The sequence below is a fragment of the Carassius auratus genome, chromosome 40, assembly GCF_003368295.1.
Source record: "Carassius auratus strain Wakin chromosome 40, ASM336829v1, whole genome shotgun sequence".
Taxonomy (NCBI): Eukaryota; Metazoa; Chordata; class Actinopteri; order Cypriniformes; family Cyprinidae; genus Carassius; species Carassius auratus.
In genome coordinates this window covers 20607306-20631939 of record NC_039282.1, presented here as the reverse complement: position 1 = coordinate 20631939, position 24634 = coordinate 20607306, and the positions used below count along the sequence as shown (strand labels likewise).

The following is a 24634-nucleotide window of genomic DNA, read 5'->3' as shown; positions in this document are numbered from 1 at the left end:
TTAATTCATTTAGAAATGAAGAACAGACGAGGAGCTACAGAACACATGAGAGCAGGAAGGAACGAGTGTAAGAATAAACGAGTGTAAGAATAAACGAGTGTAAGGATGATGTGAAGCAGTGCACTCTTCACTCACCTTCGGCGCCAGTAAACTGAGAAGACTTGTTAACCACCCACTTGGGAAGAGAACCTGAGAGAGACAGAGAAAGACCACGTGAAGAAGAAATGGTTAGATTCAGGCATGCAGATCTCAGTGTGTGTGTGTGTGTGTGTGTGTGTGTGTGTGTGTGTGTGTCTGTGTCTGTGTGTCTGTGTCTGTGTGTGTGTGTCTGTGTCTGTGTGTCTGTGTGTGTGTGTGTGTGTCTGTGTGTGTGTGTGTGTCTGTGTGTGTGTCTGTGTGTGTGTGTGTGTGTGTCTGTGTGTGTGTGTCTGTGTCTGTGTGTCTGTGTGTGTGTGTGTGTGTGTGTGTGTGTGTCTGTGTGTGTGTGTGTGTGTGTGTCTGTGTCTGTGTGTCTGTGTGTGTGTGTGTGTGTGTGTGTGTGTGTGTGTGTGTGTCTGTGTCTGTGTGTGTGTGTGTGTGTGTGTGTCTGTGTCTGTGTGTCTGTGTGTGTGTGTGTGTGTGTGTGTGTGTGTGTCACCTTCTCGGTCCACCTGTGCCAGGTATGTTAAGGTGCAGCTGGTGGGGGCCGGTGTGTTGGATCAGGTATCCCGTCTGGATGGAAACAGCTCGCACCAGATCCTTCTTAGGAGGATATTTCTGAACAACACACACACACACACACACAATCAATCAATCAATCAATCAATCAAGATCAGACTGAGTACAGCATCACAATGGTAACAGGGACACTGTGAGCTCTAATTTTTTTTTAAACATCATACATTCTGTGTGTGTGTATGTGTGTGTGTGTGTGTGTGTGTGTGTGAACAAGAGTACATGCATCCGAACAGGATCTCAGTGACACACTCCTGCTGTTCTAGTGAACACAGACCATCATCACATTGTTAGTAATGATCAGAAGATCGTTAGCAGCGGAATCATTCCTGTCCTAAACTGAGACTGAACTAACACGGCAGCACTCACAGCGTGTTTGACGGAGTAGTTCATGATGATGTAATCGTTCCCCATCGGCAGCCAGGAGCGCAGGGTGATGACATCACGGTTCTTCAGCGGTTTAGGACACTTCCCTAAAAGCATGAACGCTTAGCATGAGCTACACCTCATAAAACCATCACAACCATTCATAAACACAAATGTAATTGCATATTTTGATTTTAAAGCGTAACTCCAGCACTTACAGGAGTAATAGCCCACATCTGCGTTGACCGTTCAGTTTGCCGATGTCAAACGTCTCGATCACATTCACGTCCCATTTCCGCCGATACTCGATGTCGTGGAGCACGTCATACATGGTCTCAGCTGGGATGTCCTTACACAGCATCCGACACTGTGGAGAGAGCAGAAGAACTACATTACCCAGAATGCATCACAGGCCATATGCGTCAAGAAGAAGAAACAGCCAGAAGCAGTTTTATTCTCGTTAACTAAAACTAAAACCTATAAAAAAAAAAATCACTGAAATAAAATAACAAAATAAAATGTAAATGTACATTTCTTATTTTATTTGGATTAGCAACATTTTACATTTAGTTTAAAGTGATGTACTAAAATAGCTAAAACTAAAATAAAAATTATTTAGACATTAAAAAAAAATGTCTAAACCTTTAACTAAAATTAAAAGGAAAACAGAAAATAAAAACCAATTCAAAGTTTAAAGTAGACATGCATTCCGTGCTAACTCAAGCGCCGGTGACCCTGAAACAGAAACACACACACATCTGTGTGTGTGTGTAACTAATGACCTACATCAGGAGAAATAAGGCTGCAGTTAATCTGAACCTGAAGTGATTTGTGAAATATTAAACCAGGTCATTAAAGTAGAGCTTGTCTCAACAGCACCTGTGTTTTCTAAAGCAATGACAAGAACAAAGAGAACCAGTGAACAACAGCTGGAGGTGCAGAAATAACACACTGAAGTCTTCATCCTCCAAAACTCACTAGTGATAAAGAGGAATAGCACAGATACAGTGATATAACTGAGTAAGCTGCTTAATTAACTTGAGTTGAAGCACTAAAATCACTAACTGGAATTAAATGAAAGGTAAAAATGAAATAAAAATAAATTATACATAAATAGTAATAGTAAGAAAGAAGACCTGACATCACATCTCTTTAAATGGCTGGTTGACATGAAACATTAGCTAATGTACGTTAAATAAGAGAAACGGTGACTTTGAGTAAAAGTCCCTGGAACAGACACTGAACTCATTTACCTCTATGTGTTCACTGTAAAAACAGTCCTAAAGAAGTCCTAAATCTATAGCAGAGAGGATGAAAAAGGTGAGTAAATAAATAAAAATACATGCTACATAGAAAAAACTAAGTTGTAATTTTATTGCACTTTATCCATTTGCATCTGTGGATTTCATTACAGTACATATCTTTAAGAGTTTGTTTCTCCACTTCAGCAGCACTTACACACACCAAAACTTAGAGTTTTATTCATATCTATATTCTGAAGGATTTTACTGAGAGGTTTGTTCATATATTATTATTCACAATGATTTATTTAACATTTTATTTCTAAAAACAGCCGAAAATGCATATTTTTAAAGGCTGTGAGGTTCTTCCTCCAGTTCTGCAGCACTTACACACACCAAAACTTAGAGTTTTATTCATATCTATATTCTGAAGGATTTTACTGAGAGGTTTGTTCATATATTATTATTCACAATGATTTATTTAACATTTTATTTCTAAAAACAGCCGGAAAATGCATATTTTTAAAGGCTGTGAGGTTCTTCCTCCAGTTCTGCAGCACTTACACACACCAAAACTTAGAGATTTATTCATATCTATATTCTGAAGGATTTTACTGAGAGGTTTGTTCATACATAATTTACCTGGTTGTATTATTGTACTTTATCTATTTGCATCTGTAGATTTAATTTACGATCAACTTTTCTAAAGCCATTTTCTCAAGATTAGTTTTTCTCCACTTCAGCAGCACTCACAAACACCAAAACTTAGAGATTTATTCCTCTCTATATTCTGAAGGATTTTACTGAAGGGTTAGTTCATATATTATTATTCACAATGATTTATTTAACATTTTATTTCTAAAAACAGCCGAAAATGCATATTTTTAAAGGCTGTGAGGTTCTTCCTCCAGTTCAGCAGCACTTACACACACCAAAACTTAGAGTTTTATTCCTCTCTATATTCTAAATAATTTTACTGTAGGGTTTGTTCATATATCACTCACACTGATTTATATTTTATTCCTAAAAACATGGCGAAAATGTTTGTTTTCTGTCTACTGACAGTATTTTCTGAATTATAGATCGATAAAAAGAGTTCTGCATGTCTGTGTGAGACATAATAAATAAAGAAAGAAAGAAAGAAAGAAGGAACATTTTCATGAATCTGAATTGTGACTGTTTATGGTCATACTGCAGACATATTTTTGAAAATGCACATTGAAAAATTATGAAGAAATTATAAAAAAAAAAGATAAGAAAGATAAATCATAAACAATTATACAATACAAAGATGGGGCCAACAAATATTTCCTGTAGCTCAAACAGGACATAATGTGGTTCACACCAAGGTCATGGGTTCAATTTTCAGGTACAGAAAGAACTGCTCAAATGTGGAACTTGAATGCAACGTAAACTGCTTTGAAGCTGACAGATGCATACATGTAAATGTAAAAATGATCATAAGAAACTAAACTATGCTGCTATTCTAAAAATTCTAACTTGACCATCACTGTAAGAGACTTCAGAGAACAAACGCAATGACAAAAGTGTGACATTTAAATCATCTCTAGACGGTAACACGTCACTCGCTGCATCTGCAGTCGGTTCATGTGACTGTGCAGATGAATCATCCTGTCATACAGCTGAATGATGCTCAGGTGAACAGCACAGATACCACACCACATTCATTCTGATCCGAAAACACTCGCTGGATGCTGGCAGAACAACAGAATGAGGAGTGAAAATAAACAACATAAACCTCCTGATCCTGACATCCTGCTCACTTCGACTGGCTCTATTTCAAGATAATGACCGAATGATTGATCATCCCTCACATATACTACATATTAAACACTCCAGAACAAATCCAGAACAAATACTAATATCAGAAATGATACACACACACACACACACATACATACACACACACACATATATCAGTTCTGTCTTGCTTAATAACAACAATGATTTAGATTTTTAAAACATTATTTTAATGCAATAAATATATTAAATATTGTGATATAAAATCACTATATATGTAAAATAAATCATAGTGTGATATAAGGAATAGCAAAATAATATATTTTTTATTTTTTTGCTGTAATAAACCGTAAACATGTCCTGCAGCAATTTGTTTACAATGAAAGCAATTGCTCAGATTTAATTTGATTACATTTTTTTTTTAAATTGCATTCGGTTGATTACCAACATTTTAGATACTAAATTGGTATTAAATCATAGAGCACAGAATCCAGAAAAAAATACAGAGAATTAAAAAATTTAAATAAAAACATTTCATAGATCAGTATTATTGGTAATTTTTTGATAAATTATAAATTGTTATTATTTAATTACATTTTAAAAATCTAATCTATAAGTTTTTAATGGAAAACAGAATTTGGGGAAAAAAATAGAACTGATTTCATTCCATAGGACTCTACACTTGCACATTATTTACACATTCTTGAATGAAGCTAAAAAGTATGAGAAACATGAAGATCAGACAAAATACACCTCCCATGATGCATTGCACTTGACAAGAATTATATATATATATTTTTTAAAGATTATTCTACCAACTTGGTAATAAAATGCATAAAAACTAAGCATTCACAAAATAAATATAAAAATTCTAATAAATATGAAATATTACGAAAATATTAAGGTAAAAGGGGTCAGCTTGTGCTGAGTTCTTATGGTTCAGATCCTGTTTCTCTGATTGGTTTAGGATTACAGCGATTGCAGTTGATTAAACGTGATTTAGAAGTTAATAGATGAGGTTAAAATCATCTCGAGCAGCAAACATGATCATTATTGACCTCAGCGCTGATGGTCAGTCTTTACTGAAAGAGGCAGGATTCCTGAAGCTCCACTGGAGGACAGACTCTGTGTGTGTGTGTGTGTGTGTGGGTGTGTGGTTCAGGGGAATCCAAACAGCTTTGAGGAGAACCTGACATCTACAGCCGCCCACATAGAGCTGCACACTCATACATATGTGTGTGTGTGTGTGTGTGTGTGTGAGTGTGTGTGTGTGTTCTGGTTTCTAGTGCTTTATTTAATGCCTGCAGTCATGTGTTCTTCACTTACATCTATTCTTTCATCATAAACCAGAAACACACACACACACACACACACAGAGAGACTGAAGTCTTTCTGTGATCTTGTGTTTGTTTCACCTGTTAATGAGCAGATAACAAGCTGTAATCAGCAGCGGAAGGGACTCTAATGCAACGAATCCACTGCAAGCTTCCTTCTGTGATGCTTTCAAAGGAGTTTCTGTGGAAAACATTTGCCTGAAAATCCTGATGAGAAGCAAAACTCAAACTACTGTTACATATAATGCAAATGAACGGATGAACTGATGGATGGATGGATGGAATAACAGTATAATATAAATAATTTTTATATAAAAAATGTTTTCTCATTTGGACTCCATTTATAACTTCATTAGTTTTCTTTATCAATAATTGTTCAGTGAAAGCTGAACCTTCAGAAGATGATGCTCAAACTATATTAACGTTATATATTAGCTATCTTAGCTTATGTTTCATTTAAAAAGTCATAGTACAGTATGAATGGACAGTGTGAAGAGACATGACAATATAATAATAATATAATAATTTTCTACTAGAGCCACAGACACTTCTAGAAACACAAGCTTGCTTTCATGTGACAGAGCATTGTGCATTTAGTCAGAAAACGAGTAAAAAATAACCAGTGTAATTTTAGTACCACCAAGATACAATTACAGTTTTTATAAATGTTTTAATTAATTCACTTCATTGTTTTATCTCGACATTTACCTGTGGCTATAACTTTATTATGACTCTAATTTATTTTATAGTCTCAAGCATTCAGAAATCATGCAAAAGGAAACTAAGCAGTTTTACTATGATAAAACCATGGTTTATTTCTGTAAGGGTTGTGATATGCACGTTTTTTGTTGAAGAAATTATAAAGCCTGTGTCATCTATAGCAAAAAGGTGTCCAAAAATGAAAGATGAAGTGAATATTTGAATGAAATGTTTGGTCAGCATCCTAAACAAGGATTTGATCGTCCTGTAAGTGTAACAGCAGCAATCACATGGCATTTGTAATAACATGTACATAAATTGTTTATTTTGTATTTGTCTACATTATGTATTTTAACAGTGTTATTATTAACCAATCATTATTGCCTCATTATTTTTTAAGCCATTTTAAAGGCTATTGATGGCTTAGGTCTGTTTTTATAGCAACAACAACAACAACAAAAATATTACAGTATATTAATACTTTGTAAATTATTAGAGTTTGGGGATCGCAAATCATTTGAATCAGTTCGTGAGATCGGAGCGGTTTCGCGAATCATTTGAGTCAGTTTGGGGATCGCAAATCATTTGAATCACTTCGGGAGTTCGTAGCGGGATCGCGAATTATTTGAGTCAGTTATGGGGATTGCGAATCATTTGAGTCAGTTTGGGGATCGCGAATCATTTGAGTCAGTTTGGGAGTTCGGAGCGGGATCGCGAATCATTTGAATGAGTTCAGGAGTTCGGAGCGGGATCGCGAATCATTTGAGTCAGTTTGGGGATCGCGAATCATTTGAATCATTTCGGGAGTTCAAAGCGGGTTCGTGAATCATTTGAGTTAGTTTGGGGATCGCGAATCATTTGAATGAGTTCGGGAGTTCGTAGCGGGATCGCGAATCATTTGAGTCAGTTTGGGAGTTCAAAGCGAGTTCGCGAATCATTTGAGTCAGTTTGGGAGTTCAAAGCAAGTTCGCGAATCATTTGAGTCAGTTTAGGGATTGCAAATCATTTGAATCAGTTTGGGAGTTCAGAGCTGGATCACAAATCACGAAAGATTTGTGCTCGTAAATTTTCAAATTGGCCATAACCTTTAAAGCTGCAGTCGGTAACTTTTAACGCTCTAGCGGTTAATAAACAGAACTGCTTGCGTGTTGCGGAAGGACATTGCAGCCGGAGCTCCTGGTAAGAAACAACCAATCAGAGCTGCGGTCCGTAACTTTTTTTTTTTTTCAAAGTATACAAAATCTATATAATAAGCGAGTACACCATGAATCCATTTTCCAAACCGTGTTTTTGGCTTGTCCTGAATCACTAGGGTGCACCTATAATAAGTGTTTATATTCGGACTATTTTAGATTGCTTCGGGGGTACCGCGGCGGAGTAACCCAGTACCTTTGTGATTCTTCATAAACATAAACAGAGAGAAGTAGTTCCGGCTACGATGTTCTTCCGCCAGACGCAAGCAGTTCTGTTTATTAACCGCTAGAGCGTCAAAAGTTACCGACTGCAGCTTTAATTCATTGCTGCCAACTGGGGTGGCAGCAGGGGTGGCAAGGCTTTCTTTTAGGGTGGCATTTGCCATCCCGGTAGATCCGCCCCTGCTAATGCTACTACTACTACTAATAAAGTGACGTGACATTCAGCCAAGTATGGTGCAGTGAGCAGTGAACACATACACACACACTCTCTCTAACCATTAGGCCAGGAATTCCATAATATGATGTTGGCACATATACTGTGGATGTGTGAAAGAGAGAGAGAGAGAGAGAGAATATTTATTCACTGAATCAATCTCACTCGCTCTCGTTCTCTCTGACCTTTGTTCTGCAGGCTATAGAGTATTTCTCACACTTCAGCATTTAGTTTTATTATACTCTACTGCTGTTTCCTCCACAGGAACACACGTCAGCACACACACACACACACACACACACACACACACACTCACTCACTGACACACATACTCACTCACTCACTCACTGACACACACACACACACGTCAAGTCACCTTTATTTATATAGCGCTTTAAACAAAATACATTGCGTCAAAGCAACTGAACAACATTCATTAGGAAAACAGTGTCTCAATAATGCAACATGATAGTTTTAAAGACAGTTCATCATTGAATTCAGTGATGTCATCTCTGTTCAAACACACACACACACACTCACTCACTCACTCACTCACTCACTCACTCACTGACACACACACACACACACACTCACTCACTGACACACACACACACACACACACACACAAACACACACAGGTCTGTCAAACAGGAGTGATGATGAAGGTTGGTGATGAATCATTCTGCCTGATTTCTTCTCTCCTGCTTTACTTCTGCTGTTCATAACCTTGCTTCTTTGTTTTACAGATTTCTTCCTATTTTGTGTATTGAGAACAAAGGGTCAGCGTGTGTGTGTGTGTGTGTGTGTGTGTGTGTGTGTGTGTCAGTGTGTGTGTGTGTGTGTGTGTGATGCACAGGTGAGCTCTCAGCTGAGCCGCGTGAGAATCCAGCACCTGAACAAGCAGGTTTTGAACTTTCTGAACTCTGGAGTTTCCTGCAAAACCTTGAGCAAACAGAGACTCAGAAGATGTGGTACTGACAGACACTGGATGAAACACACAGCGGTGTGAGCTGAACTCCGTCCGGTCCACTCGTGTGTGATGAACACATCTCCATGACGTCTGAGAAGACAAACACACACGTGCACATCCTGCACTTCAGCAAACACTCCTGTACATGTGTGTCAACACCTGTCACACGTCACACACCCGGATGTGCCCTGTTAAACACACACCGCTGACACACACACACACACTCGTGACCAACTAGTGCTTCACTGACCAGTTTAACCCTATCATCAACAAAACTCTGCTGTTAACTCTTACTGCACACAATTTATAAAGAAGTACAATATCAGTATAACTGTACAAGCGTCCAGCTTCAGCTCGACTCAGATCTCTCCTGATTGTGATCAAGTAAAGGTCAGAATAAGGTCAGTAATATCTCCAGATGAACTCTTCCTGGACTGAAGCAGCTCAGCTTTACTTGATTCTCCATCAATCATGTTTTAGAGTCTCAAATCTGATCCTCAGGATCTTTAGAGGAGCTTTACTTTCACTGTTCCTCAGCGGAGGAATGATCTTCACAAGCCTCCAGAACATCTCACATCTTCTGAGGAGAGTTTATTTCTTCAGTGTTATATGTGCGGATCATTCACATCTCATCTCACTACTGGAGATATAGAGTGATATCTACATCAGTTTATATCAGTACCTGCTCTAGTGTTAGAAACATCTCACTGATTAACATCACAAGCAGCAGAATCTCATCATGTAAAGATCAGCATCTAGAAGGCTATAGATGTGCTCACCTTGATCCTGTGCAGGCTCTTCTCCTCCTGCAGCATCTGGATCCACACACAGATGTTGTTTCTGTTGTAGGTGACACTCCATCCCTCCTCGGACTGACACTCGCCTCTGAACCGGCTGAAGGCTCGGTCATCCGGGATCTGGACCTGCTCCGCGGACATCATCTCCCGGTGAAACTATCGGGAGAGTTTGCGCTTGAAGTTCCCGACGCGCGTCGCGTGATGATTGACGCGAGGGAGACGCGCGTTAAACGCACGGGCGGTTTCTCTCTCTCTCTCTCTCTCTCTCTCTCTCTCTCTCTCTCTTTTTCTCTCTCTCTGAATCCCTAATTCACATCCAGCGCGTCTGATGCTCAAACATAAGCTCGTTTAAAGATCTAGATGCACACGCGAGTGGAAAAACAAATTAACGCAAACGCACGGGCTGCTGTTACGTCCTGCTGCGTGTAATTGATGAGTAGAGACGGGAGCGCGCGGGCATGACTGACAGCTGAGCTCCGCCCACACTCGTGCACGCGCACAGCGCTGACGTGTTCTTAGCGTCTCATCATATAACCGTCGAATTTACTCTTTAACTACTGTAAGATCACTCTTAATACACAAAAAACATCACGTATGAGAAAGATTATTAATTCGTGAGGCTTCCGTGAGTCTTGTTACTCTACTGAGGTAGAAATCATGCATGAAATGTATTTGAAAATGTATCTCATGTGAATTTAATACATAATAATAATAATAATAATAAAAGTAATAATAATATAAACATGAATTAAAAGTGTTTAATAGTACATTTAACACATAAGTAATAAATCAAAAATGTAAATAAATAAATATGTATTCAATGATCTATTTATTTATATTATTATTCAATATTATAATAATCATAATAATTAAATGATTAATATTTTTATAAATTGTAATTTGAATAAATGAAAAATATATAAATTGCATTAATTCCATATATAAAAAAAATAATAATAATAAAGATAATTCTTAATGTATAATAATGATAACTGAATGAGCACTGACAGAGCACTGTTTTTAGAAAGTGTTTTACGTCCACTAAACCAGTGGTTCCCAAAGTAGGGGTCGCGACCCCACGGTGGGTCGCGGGACCCCGGCGGCAGGGGTCGCGAGATGATTTCGATATAGGCTTTATATATTTTTGTTTCAATTAATTTAACTCTTTCGCATCGCACGTACAATCACACCGGTGTGATCAGTCTAGGCTAGTCCCTGGAGTGTAACTGTTACGACCACACCGGTCAGTGCATGACGTGAAATTCAAATGTGCTCTCGCGAGTTGGCTGGCGCTGAGCCAGAGACAAGTGCGCTCAGAGCTGTCATCACAACTTTTCAGTGTTTTCAACCACATAATGTTTATTTTAGGTTTCAGACATATAAGTACTAGAACAAACAACACATTTAGAGTTTGTAAAATACACACTGATGTCAAAGGAAGAGGCAATAATAATCTTTTTCATTATAATTAGACACATTTTATTCATATCAGATACACATTGTTTCATTGATTCTCTGAACTGCGTCTGCGGCACAAACTAAGATGGCGGCGCCCATCGCGCATACAGCTCAACTAACGCGATCGTTATAAAGGTGTTTAAACAACAAAACACTTCCACTTGCATATATTTGACAATCGGAATATCAGCTATTTCATGTCATATCTAACAAATTTATTAATATTTTGAATAAAAAAGGAAAAATGACAAAAGCAGATCATTCATTCAGCTCTGTTGTTGCTGCGGTATGTCACGTGACAAGCAATGACGCGTCACCATGGAAAGCATAAAGTGACACATCTAGCGGATTAGCATGAGTGTGTGTGTGTGTGCGTGTGTGTGTGTGTGTGTGTGCGCGTGTGTGTGTGTGTGTGCGTGCGCGTTAGTGATGGGATTTATGGCTCTTTGAGGGGATCCGGATCTTCGCGATCCGTTCCTTTCAAAGAGCCGTTCAAAAGAATGGCTCTTTTGGCTCTTTTTAAATATTTAGTCAGTTTTAAGAAGCCAGCTTGGGAGCATCTCAGTTTATCCTGGAAATAATCACTGGGAGGTATTATGAGGTGAGATTTGTAGTCAAATAATTAAAGCTCAGATATCACACACCAATATCTGAGTTTGAATTATTCTGAAATATTGATTATTACCTCATTTCTCATGTGTCGACTATATTCCATAGGGTTGCACAAATCCCTCTGCTTAGACAGTGACATCATTATTTTGATTTACCTTTAGTACAAAGTGTGTGTGTGTGTGTGTGTGTGTGTGTGTGTAAAACTACGTTGACTTATGTTATTCATACAATACCTACTCACAAATAAACATAAAAAACAAAGCCGGCTGCAATGACTTTCTGTGCAAAACAGCTTTTACTACAAACACTTCCACACAAGAACATTGTTATCACACAAGAACATTTTGATAGAAAACTAATTTTTTTTTTTAAGTAGATAAAATTAGAATAAATAAAATGGAAATGTCTACATACTACATACTATTACTACTGTAAACTTTGCAAATAGGACATCAGCCCCTTCAAGTCAATGAACAATAACAAAGTGGGCTGCAATGAATGTCTGTGGAAAACAGCTTTTAGTGAAACATTTCTATACCAGTACAGTATCACAAAAGAACATTTTTAATGATTTTAAAATAAGTTTTAAATGAACACAAAATGCAATGTAAATGCATGCACAACTAATAACTAATATCATCACGCTATAAAGGGTTGGCCTGCGCTGGGTGCGCCCCTCCCCCTATAACTGTTCTGTCTCCTGGAGGAGCTCATTTGTATGAACACGCATAGGAAAAAAGAACGATAGAAAGAACGGCTCCTCTCCAGTCGCGACTCGGCTCCCATCGTTCATGTTTATGAGCCGTTCAAAAGAATCGGTTCGTTCGCGAACGTCACAACTCTAGTGCGCGTGCGTGCGTGCGCACGGGTGTGAGCACGCGTGTGAGCAGCTCAGACTTACTCGACTGGTTCCTGATGGCAGAATAATGAGTTCAACCCAACATAGCTGCACAGTTACTTTCCGAGAGAGAACAGGTGGATATCGAGCAGCTCATGCAGACTTGTAACACTGATTTTGCACGCAGAACAATAAAATATAACTTCGTGTGCTTTGAGACTGGGCATAAAATCGTTTTGCTGTACATTTCACGCGACGAGAGGTGTTTTTTTTTTTGGGGGGGGGGGGGGGGGGGGGGGTCGCGGGGCAGCAGCGCATTTATCATGGGTTCGCGGGCTAAAAAGTTTGGGAACCCCTGCACTAAACCACCACTGGATAGAAACACACTGAGCAAAAGTCCTGATTTAAGCTATTTCAATGCCACTGTGCTATTTGATGTTTTAATAATACAGAGCAGAAGACGTGAGACACACACCACAGGAAGTCTGAGGTGTGGAGATGTTGGGTTTATGTTTCTATCAAACCACAGTCACCTGACAGAAACATCAGTGAGATCAGGAAAACACCTCATCTGATGACAAACACACGCTCACTTGGCACACAGCGCAAGTTATTCTCATGTCTGACCATCACCTGCTTCTCTCAGCATCCATCTGAAGATCAGAAATCAAAATATATCTGTGTTGTGTCCAGGACTAAAGTCAGTAGATCTTATAATGTCCATCTGTGGTGCCTTCTCCATTCAAACGTGACCAAATAAACACAGCAAACAGCACTGAAATCAAACTATGTCCTGTTCATTTCAATTCTAAAACCTTGTTTGAATGTGAAGACCTTATTTTAACCCTTTGCACAGCTCGTTTTGGCAGTGTAATATAAAACATCTTGTTTTTATAAATGCCCGTGATCGAGTTGAAGTCTGTGGTTGATTTTATACTTTATTTTGGACAGACAATATATGAAGTACTTAGAATTTTATTAAAGGATTTTCCTGATATAATATTAATCTTTGTATTAATAGTCTTGTAATCTTCTAGTCTTCAATAGTTGTTCCTCTGTTGTTCGTGTGTTTTGTGAGTTTAGGCGCCACCTGCTGGTCACACGCGTCACATGCGTATATAATAATATTTGGGCCTGATACTGCTGATTCAATAATAATACAATAATAAAATATTAGAATCAAACTCTGAACTGAAGCAGAAAAATTTTATCTTTCGACTCTCATCTAGTTGGGAAAAACAACAACTTTGAATGTCTAAAAAATTGCATTACACTTAAAAAAATGTAAACAAAATAAATAAATACATTTATACAAAAATCTATCAATTGTCAATCAAAAATATATAATAATAATAATAATAATAATAATAATAATAATAATAATAATAATAATAAATAAATAAATAAATAATCTAAAAAAATTATATCTCATTTGTAAGAAAAGTGAAAAACAAAAATAAAGCCCTAAAAATTAAACTAACAACTAACCAAAGAAAATTTGATCTATTATCAATTAATGATCATAGAAAAAAATAAAAAATAAATAAATAATAATTATATATATATATATATATATATATATAGCTAACGCTTTACAATAAGGTTCCATTAGATAATATATTAACACAAACAAACAATGAACAACACAGTATTTATTAATCTTTGTTGATTTAATGAAAACACATTCATTAATTGTTAATTGATGTTGATTCCCAATTCAACTTTATATTTTAATAATGAATTAGTAAATGTTAGAATTAACATTAAATAAGCTTCATAAATGCTTTAGAAGTATTGTTCATCAGACAAAAATACAATAAATTCAAATAAAACTATAATAAACTGAAATAAAACAAAATAAAAATGTAAATAAAATATCTCTTTCTGAGTGTATGCGCTGCGGTAGTGACGTGGCGTTATTAAACTACACTTCCCATGATCCCCTTCGCTCGGCGGATGTTTTTCGTTTACCGGACACACGTTTCCGATCTCGAGCTCTGATTCACCTGCTGTCCTTAAAACCATAAACCGGCTGTCGGCGAGATCACAGAAGCACTAAAACTAAAGAGCCCGTCTCATCGGTTCACGGTACCCGTTGTTATCGCCGCGTTAGCTCGCACGCTCGCGATGTTCCTGTCGTCGGTACCGGCGCGCGTCCTGATGCGAAGGTCGCGCAGTCTGTCGCCGTGCCGCGCGCTGCAGACCGGCCACGGCGAGGCCTCCCGCTTCCGACACCTCTGTGAGCTCGACCCGAACCGGAGTCCGGTGGCCAGAGCTCCGCGAGCGTCCGGTAAGAGCGTTGCGAGCGAGGAGTCGCGCGTGCAGTATCATCAGCTGGCCAGCAGGTGGCGCGAGAGTCTGGAGGTCCGGCGGAGCAGCTGGGCGAGTCTGACCGCCTCGGGGCGCCACAGAGCCGGACACGAAAGCCGCTCACAGGCCGCTAGTGCTGCGGGCGTCGCGGGCGTCATTTCAGCCGCGGCCCTCGCCTTCTGCTTTAAGAAGGACAGTGATGATAAAGGTCCACACACACTATTCATCTTTATAATAATAAATCCACATGTCCCTCGCAGGTCTTGTTTATGAGGCGTGTTTGTGTTTCTGTGCGCAGTCGAGGCTCTTCTAGATGCTGCTAGATCCAGTAACACAGAGCAGCTGCTCAGGTGAGATACCATCATCATCACCATCATCATCATCATCATCATCATCAAATTCAGTGCTTCATCTGTAACTCTTTTCTCAACACACTGATGATTTTATTCAGCAAAGACTAGTAAAATGCAAAAAATAAAATGATGCTAAATACATTATAATGTTACAAAAAACCTTCTAAATCATAATTATTTAAATTATTCCATGTTTTTCTTTTTTTTTTTTTGTAAAAGGCATCCATTTAATCTGTATAAATATTTAATTTACTATAGTTACAATATGATTTTAAATATTCATATACATTTATAAATAATTAATTTAATTATTATTATTATTATTATTATTATATTTTTGTTAATCAACAGGAGATAAAGAGCATCATCACTGTGCTTCATCAGTGCAGTAGTTTATTATTCTTGTTTGTTCTTTAATTTATTTATTTATAATCTATCCATCATTCTATTTATTTATGTTTTGTTTGTTTGTTTGTTTGTTGAGAGTTGTTGACTTTGTGTAGGAAATGTAGAATTGACCAATTGTGCAAAAAGTGATATGATTTGTTTTTGCATAATATTGAAATGTTTTGTGTTTATTATACTCTGTTATTGTTCTGAAACATATAAGTTTATATCTAGAAGTAATCAGCATTTGAAAAGAAACAGGAGGATGTTGTTCCAGGTTATTATTTCAGTGTCACTGAGATGATGTTAAAGTTTAAACTCTTGTGTAGGAACACAGACTGAGATGTGTGTAACCCTGCTGAGCCTCTGTGTGTGTGTGTGTGTGTGTGTGTGTGTGTCAGGTTGTTGGCGCAGGGAGTTGATCCGAACAGTCGACACCGTTTGGGCTGGACACCCCTCATGGTGGCCGCCATGAACAGACAGCACAAGTGAGTGTGTGTGTGTGTGTGTGTGTGTGTGTGTGTTTGAGTGTCTGTGCGTGTGTCTAACAGTGTGTGTGTGTGTGTGTGTGTGTGTGTGTGCGTGTGTCTGAGAGAGAGAGAGAGAGTGTGTGTTTGTGAGTGTTTGAGTGTCTGTGCGTGTGTCTAACTGTGTGTGTGTGTGTGCGTGCATGTGTCTGAGAGAGAGAGAGAGAGTGTGTGTTTGTGAGTGTTTGAGTGTCTGTGCGTGTGTCTAACTGTGTGTGTGTGTGTGCGTGCATGTGTCTGAGAGAGAGAGAGAGTGTGTGTGTGTATCTGAGAGAGAGAGTGTGTTTGTGTGCATGTGTCTGAGAGAGTGTGTGAGCATCTGTGTGAGTGTGTCTGTGTGTGAGTGTGTGAACTCTTTACCCAGAATGCCGTGGCAGAGCTTGTGTGTCAGAGGCCCACTGAACCTTTAGTTTAATTGAATTAAAGCTCACTTCACAAACACACACAGACGGAGGAGAGACAGAAGGAGAGAGAGAGAGAGGAGGTCACCAAATCCAATTTCTGGAGTCAGTGTCACCAGTCGTTTGAAACGGGACAACACACACACACACACACACTCACGCACGCATGTGGATGATATGAAGTTCCTTTCGTCCTTTATCTGTATGACTTTCTATTATCACAAAAGAAGATATTTAGAGATATGTCTCAGTGTGTTTTGTTTGTACAATAAAAACAGTCCATGCTCCAGTGTTATTTCCCACATAATATTCTTCAAATTATACAAATACAAGAATATCGTGAGGTTTGGAATGATATGAGTTCCCTCATTCCCTCTTTTGCAGTAGAATTGGTTTTGTTTTGTTGATAATACCATAAAATTTCATTTTCATCACCATATTTTCATTATATATTAACTATGGCTGAAATACAGTAAAAACACTATAATTATAGTTAGAATTAATGTGTAAATATTTTAAAATAGAAGTGTATTCTATAATATATTATTACTATTTTAGTGTATATAGTGTTATTTAATAACAAAATTTTTTTGCATCACAGTAAGTTTTTTTTCTTTTCTTAAAGGTCCTAAAAACATGCTTAATTTTTTAATGTAAAATATAATTTTGTTAACACTTTTGTGTGTGTGTGTATACTTTTTCAAGTGACTTTGATAAAACAGACTGTACTGTTGAAGGCGTCTCTCTCCCTCACTGGCAGGGGCGGATCTACCTGGGTAGCAAAAGAAAGCCTTGCCACCCCTGCTGCTACCCCAGTTGGCAGCAACGAATTAAAGGTTATGGCCAATTTGAAAATTTACAAGCGCGAATCTTTCCTGATTCGTGATCCCGCTCCGAACTCCCGAACTGACTCAAATGATTCGCGATCCCGCTACGAACTCCTGAACTGACTCAAATGATTCGCGATCCCGCTACGAACTCCTGAACTAATTCAAATGATTCGCGATCCCCATAACTGACTCAAATGATTCGCGAACCCGCTTTGAACTCCCAAACTGACTTAAAAGATTCGCGATCCCCATAACTGACTCAAATGATTCGCGATCCCGCTCCGAACTCCCGAACTGACTCAAATGATTCGCGAATCCGCTTTGAACTCCCAAACTGACTCAAAAGATTCGCGATCCCCATAACTGACTCAAGTGACTCGCGATCCCGCTACGAACTCCCGAACTGATTCAAATGATTCGCGATCCCCAAACTGACTCAAATGATTCGCGAAACCCGCTCCGAACTTCCGAACTGATTTAAATGATTCGCCTGACAGAAACGGCAATGTCTTTAAGACAACCTGTCAAAAATAAAATTTTGGTGTAACTTTGAAGAAATTCAAACAGAAATATAGTACTATTGCACAGTAGAGTATGCTATACTTCAAGTATTAGCATACTTGATATGCTATACTTCCTATTAGCTAATAATAATAGTTAATTAAAAAACACAGAAACTCTGTCTACAACTCACCAAAATAAAAGTTTGGTCTAACTCAAAGAAATTATGTAAGAAATTGCTTCGTAAAATATACTTAAAAAAAGATAAACTGAAACATTATTTTAAAGGAATATCACACAAGTTTTCATAGAAGTTTTAATTTAAGATTTAATTTAAGAATTTTCCAAAACAATTTCTAAAAGTACATTTGTATTTGTGCCTATAATGTTTATTTATTTATTATTATTATCAGCTAATAAAAGCTATGCTTCAGGATCATATTCATATAACATCTAAAGCTAAATGTAGCTCTTGACTGGTTGAGTTAGATGATGATTAACACTAAACTGTAGAAAATCAGTTGAGTCTCCCCAGCTGGAAATGGCTGTTAAAATCTTGTGTTTCTTATAATAAATTGACATATTGATAACACTGAATCTTTTATAATGCTCTTAATGACATGTCGATGCATACTGTATGCATTAGTGAGTGTGTGGTGCTTATGGGGTATGGTCACTTATTCCTTATATGTTTGTAATGTTTGTTATAACTGTTTCAAATGCAAGACATTGATTGCATGAGATTAAGTTTGTAAATGATAGCTGTGTCCTTTTGTAGGGTGCACATATATTTATCATCAAACTGTGATAACTGTGACTAAATTCAGTATATATACGTCTGCCATATGTTGCCACCCCTCAAAAATTCCTGCCCCCTTCTCGCCACCCCATCAATATTTTTCTAGATCCGTCCCTGCGCTCTGGAAACTGATTAATGGTGTTTCTATCAGTGTTTCTGTGTGTGTGTGTGTGTGTGTGTGTGTGTGTGTGTTTTCTCTCTCTCTCTGTTATGAGTGGCATAACTCAGAGTCCCGTGTCTTCCTGTCATTCAAAGCCCCTGGTGGCCAATCAGAGCTGCAGGGGGAGTGAGGCTCCGCCCACACAGCTTCTGACTGTGGTGTATGAATGACCTTCATCTCTCACACGTCTCTTGTATCTGAGTCCATCACAGTTCGTGTGGATGTTGGTAAAGATGTGCTTAGCTCTGGTTCTGATGTGTAGGGCTCTGTGAAATCCCATTTTAATGGTTAAATTAAATTTTAATAACCAAAAAAGTCTAATTAATAGAAGTGTATAGCTTAACATTGGTTTTGTAAAAGTTGAACAAATGTGAGGGCCATATAAAACCTGTTATTATTTTTATTAATTCATTTGCCACAATTTTGTTTTATCTTTTCCCAAATTCCATAGATTTATTTCTTTTTCTTGATTCTTTTTAATGGATAGTTACATGTTAGTATTCTCAGCGCATGTCTGATTAACTGAAATTATTTAATGACAATTTTTAGTAAAATGTATTTAGATATTTCCCTGTATCTCACACACTTTTGGGACTGAATTTTGTTGCTGAATTATTGCTGCATGAAAAATCGATGTCTGTTCATCTGAAAGTGAAAGTTTATGCAAGTAAAATTAGGCTAATTAATGCTTGAAAATGTTAAATAACTTTGATAAAATAAGGTTTCATTAATTTGGACTCTTTTGAGCAGTCATGAGTTATAAATTCAAAGGAATTCCAATCGTTCCAATGCTAGAATCGTCAGTACTGATAATTTTCAGATTATATGCACTTATAAATTTCATACACTGATATATTCACATAAAATTTCTCATCATTATTGAAAAAAATATATATGTATTTGTCATAATACTTTTTGTGGTGTAATTTAAAATCCCAGTGAGTTTTTTCATTAATAGAGATGTGTAGATGCAGTAGGTTACATTTCGATCCCATTGTTAAGTTCAGATTTAGCCCAAAGTCTTGTGAAGCTCGCATGCATCTCGCAGCAGATCCCGGCTCTTTATCAGACATGTCTTCGTCCTGTGGAGTATATCACGGTGTGTTTCGGTGGCCGTTGTGACGGGACAGATGCTCAGACAGTGTGATTAAAGTCTGTGACTGTTGCTAGCAGCGAGAAGGATGTGCTTCAGACGCAGATGTTTGCTGAGCTGTGATGTGTGTGAGACGGTTTGCACTCTTACACCTCCCGGATCTGTCCATTCACGTGGACAATGACCCGCCGTGAAGAGCAGGAATTGTTGACCGTTCCGATCCAGCGGCACGAGGCCTCAGTCCGGAGCGCAGGAATAACGCTCATTAGGAATGTGCTGGGATTATTCCGGAGTGGATGGGAACAGGGCATGAGTTAAGACGCTCGTGTATATATTCATTCATGAAGTTCAGCACACACTGCATGTCTTACAGTAGAATTCTGTCATAACATAATGTGAATTTTACAGACACTAGGTGTTTTTTCCCAACTAGTTGTGTGGGAAAATCCTAGTTTATCACTTTATGTTGCTCCGGACCAACTAAAGGTTATTATATTTTTGTTTATTATTTTGTATTTTAAGGGCGTGTTAAGGTACTAAATTATAATTATGCAGTAGTTATAACCTATTTATTACCTGTTACCCCTTTTTGAACTATGAAGTACACCTCAGAGTCAAATTTCAACTTAAAAAAATAAAAAGCCTGGAATGCTTTAGAGTACAAGTGACTGGCAAATTATTGCTTAAGTGAAAAAATTGTGAATATTTTTAAAAATGTACATAAAATATATATTTTCCAAATGTGTTACTTTAAAACTGCATGAAAATTAAAGCTGTGAGTCTAAAAAAAAGTTGTGCTCCAAATTTGAGGTTGACATCATTAAAAATGAGCTTTTAGTCAGATTGAGTTTGAGCGCAGTTCCTAACATTGCCTCTAGATGAAATCTGACTTCTTTTCTCATTTTATTGCAGTTATTTGTGTCCCGAAAGCAGCGCGAGTGTGACTAGTTTTCACAGATAGAGACTGACTGGATCTGCATAATCAAATAGTTTCCACTTAGTTGAATATTTAAGATAATGCTCACTTCAGTGTAGTTAGTATTTCACTCAGTTGTCAGCATAATCAAGCTCCTCGATGTGTTGTGTCAGACAGTGATGTGATGTTCCTGTCATGTGCAAACGAGGCGCTGGTTTAGTTTAACGAGCTGAAGCCAGGAGCAGTGTGTGTGGTTTGGGAAGGTTTCTTCACTCACACTTGAACACAGATGACCTTTGACCTTTGATCCTACCACCTGTCAGATACAGATACACAGGTCTGGACAGCTGTGTGTGTGTGTGTGTGTGTGTGTTACTGATGGTGTGTGTGTGTGTGTCTGTATGTATTACTGATGATGTGTGTGTATGTGTCTGTGTGTGTTACTGATGGTGTGTGTGTGTGTGTGTGTGTGTGTGTGTTACTGATGGTGTGTGTGTTGCTGATGGTGTGTGTGTGTGTGTGTGTTACTGATGGGGTGTGTGTGTGTGTGTGTTCAGTGTGGTGAAGGTGCTGCTGGAGGCCGGTGCTGATCCAAACCTGGGTGATGACTTCAGCAGTGTGTATGAAGCGGCTCGACAGAAGGGCGTTCACTCATTAGAGGGTGAGACACGTGCTTCATCATCACCATCATCATCATCATCATCATCACTGTTATTTATAAACCCATTCTCACACACACACACACACACACATGTAAACAGCAGGAGTGTGTGTTATTACACAGATCAATTTTAACACGCTCATTTCCTGCTGTTTGCATATCGGCACTCGATTTATTTCACAGCGTGTTGTTTGTAAGTGTTTTCCATCTCACACACACACACACACACACACACTCACACACACTCAGACGTGTGTCATATCTGGCTGCTGTATGAATATTACTCACATTTGTTTTGTTGGCAGTTTTTTGGTCTTGAAGGAGCATCTTTCCCTGAAGCTCCATGATGAATGAGTGTGTGTGTGTGTGTGTGTGTGTGTGTGTGTGTGTGTGTGTGTGTGTGTGTGTGTGATGGATCGCCGGGCTCTGCTCGTCTGACGGTTTATTGGGTTATGTTGTGATTATCTGGCTCTCAGACATTAGTTCCTCGTGCCGATCCGCCTGACAGCAGCCCAGAGAGAGAACGTGTTTCTGCACACACACACACACACACACACACACACACTGTTGCTGCTTCAGGATTTATTTGTGTGTGTCTGCGCTGAGAATAATCGTGCGCTTTATGTGAGCACTTTTACATGCGTTTGTTCTTAATTCAAGCGCTTTGGTCTTGTTTTAAGAACATCGTCAGGCTCCTCTCCTTCAGTCCTCTGTGTCTGTGTTTCACTGCGCTTTCTGACAAATAAACCAGAATAACAGCTAAACAGCACAAGTGAGTCGCCCTGAAGCATTAAAGACCCACCAAACCAAATCTATACGCCACAGCTGAGAACATGATTTGTGTTATGAATATCTTTGTGAACAGGATCATATTTTTATATTTTGAGTCATTTTTCCCAGAAAATGAACGTTACACGTGTTAAATGTTTATTTGATCAAATATAAATTAATAATATTAATGTATATTAATATATTACAATTATAATATAAATATAATGTTTATGTATCTAAAATATATAATAAATAAATAAATATATTTATGTAAAAATATGTATAAAAATAAAGACTTGTAAATTAAATGAAGTATAAATTATGTAGTTTAACCGTCATATATCAATTTTAGTATCATAAATTACACAATTAGAAAATAATAATAATAATAATAATAATAATAAATTACAATCAGCAATCAGATAAATTTATTTAAATGTAATAAATGATTATATTAATTTAAAACATGAATTACGCAATCAATGTGTTTGTACTGTCTGTGGTAATAACTAAGTTTTTGATCAAATCAAGTTATTATTGTCATCTTCCATATGTCCACATATGACTTCATCAGCTCTTAAACCTAAAACATTCATTCTGATGAAAATTACTGTTTAGCATAAATTGGAGATTGCCAATCAAGTTAAAAACAATATTTTACATTTAAATTAATTGTTGAATTAATTTAGTAGCATGAATTATGCAAATAAATGTCACTTAATGTAGTTTTAATTGTTCACTTTGACAGGGTTTGATGAGGTTGTGAGGTGTGTGTGTGTGCGTGCGTGTGTGTGTGCATGCATGCGTGTTGTGTGTGTGTGGAGCGTGTGTGTGTGTGTGAGACGCTGATGTTGTTGATTTGATCTGTCAGTGCTGGTGAGTCGTGAGGATGAGTTCAGTAATCGTCTCAGCAGCCCGCGCTTCCTTCCGAGGATGTTCTGCTCTTCATTACGCCGCTCTGACCCGACGACCTGAGGACCGTCCAGATGCTGCTGGACGCAGGTGAGCGCGACACACACACACACCACACACACACACACACACAGGAGGGTCTGATCGGAAGGTTTTGGAAATGTGAATGCCATCAGAAAAATCATAAGAAAATGACTTCAATAATATAGTATTGTTGGTTTAACGATGTGGTTTTTAACTCAAATTATATGCACACTTTAGTAGAAATGCAGTTATATTGACCTTTAAATTCAGTTTATTAGAGTAAATTGACTTGCATATGAGTTTTTTGTTATTTAGTTTATTGCATACGAGTCTTGTATTTCTGTGATGTAGTTTTAGCGGTTTTATATTTTAGACACAATCTTGGTGTTTTTGCTCTATTTCGCCAACAGATTTAGTTTTGTGTGAAGCAGTTTGAATGAATCGTTGAATGAATGATTCAGTGAATCATTAACAAGGTGAATTTCTAATAAGATTTCATTTAATAAAATGGCTGTACAGCGTACAATTATAAATGGACAATAAGTAAGTTTATTTTAAATGTAAATAAAAAAAAACGTGAAATACATTTTTAATATTTATTTAAATTAAAAAAAAGTTAACTTGAATTTAATGACTCACATTTTATTAATTAATATAATTTATTTAAAATAATTTTTTTGATATTTTAATATTATTTGTTGTCATCATTTAATGTAAATTTAATTCATTTTTTAAATTAAATTGTTTAAGTAAAATCATGTTATAATTAAATTAATTAAAAATATATTTTTATATTAATATTTAACTTAATATTATTAATATTTTTATTAATATCATTTTTTTATAATAATTCTTAAGTTTCAAAAATTTATTGACACTTGCAATTACAGTATATATTATTGTTTATTTGCAGTGTGAATGCTGCTTCAGACGTTGCTTCTGATTTAGATTTTGTTGACACTGTTTTCGTTTTTGTTTACAGCCTGTTTGTCTCATTATCGATTAAACCTAAGAATCTGACATGCATACATCTAATAAGAATATAAAACTGGGCTCATGAAGGTAAAAACTGAGATGTATCCTCATATGAAGTAATCAGATGCACATCTTCACCTGCTGGAGCAGAAAACAGGTGAGAATCGCGAGTGTTTTGATGAGCATCAGCGGCGGCTCACTTCCTGTTAGCCTGAGGCCGGCCAGCTTAACCTTTGACCTCTGGAGTAACGACACTGTGGCTTATGTGACCTGCACATGAGAGGTGACAGGAAGAGTGTGTGTGATTTACACAGTGTGTTATTATAGCCGCAGGCACACACACACACACACACACACACACACACACACACACACACTGTGTCTCTGTCTCATGTGCAGTCACCACACTCACTTAAGCATCAACACTTTCTATAAATCACTGGATGTTTTCGGAGCAGATGAATTTTTAGATGAAATGACAAAACGACCCGAAACAAAGAACAAAATCTCTCGTTTTGATGTGGAGAAATTCAATTATGCGTGGAGCACATTACCCAGAAGTCTTAGTGTGATGAGCCACGCCCCCTCAGACAGA

The 24634-nt window shown here is 37.6% G+C and overlaps 1 protein-coding gene and 1 pseudogene across 1 annotated transcript; one reads left to right on the top strand and one right to left on the bottom strand.

Annotated features, from left to right (window-relative positions):
* Positions 1-10165, bottom strand: part of LOC113058864 (START domain-containing protein 10-like) — a 13552-nt pseudogene extending 3387 nt beyond the window's left edge.
* A 4158-nt stretch (positions 10166-14323) lies between these two features.
* LOC113058863 (caseinolytic peptidase B protein homolog) lies at positions 14324-23183 on the top strand. The gene is made up of 5 exons (XM_026227125.1): positions 14324-14937; positions 15028-15079; positions 15871-15957; positions 21254-21357; positions 23000-23183. Exons 1-5 carry the CDS (start codon positions 14547-14549, stop codon positions 23101-23103), a joined length of 738 nt encoding a protein of 245 aa, XP_026082910.1. The 5' UTR covers positions 14324-14546; the 3' UTR covers positions 23104-23183.
* Positions 23184-24634: the final 1451 nt, after the last annotated feature.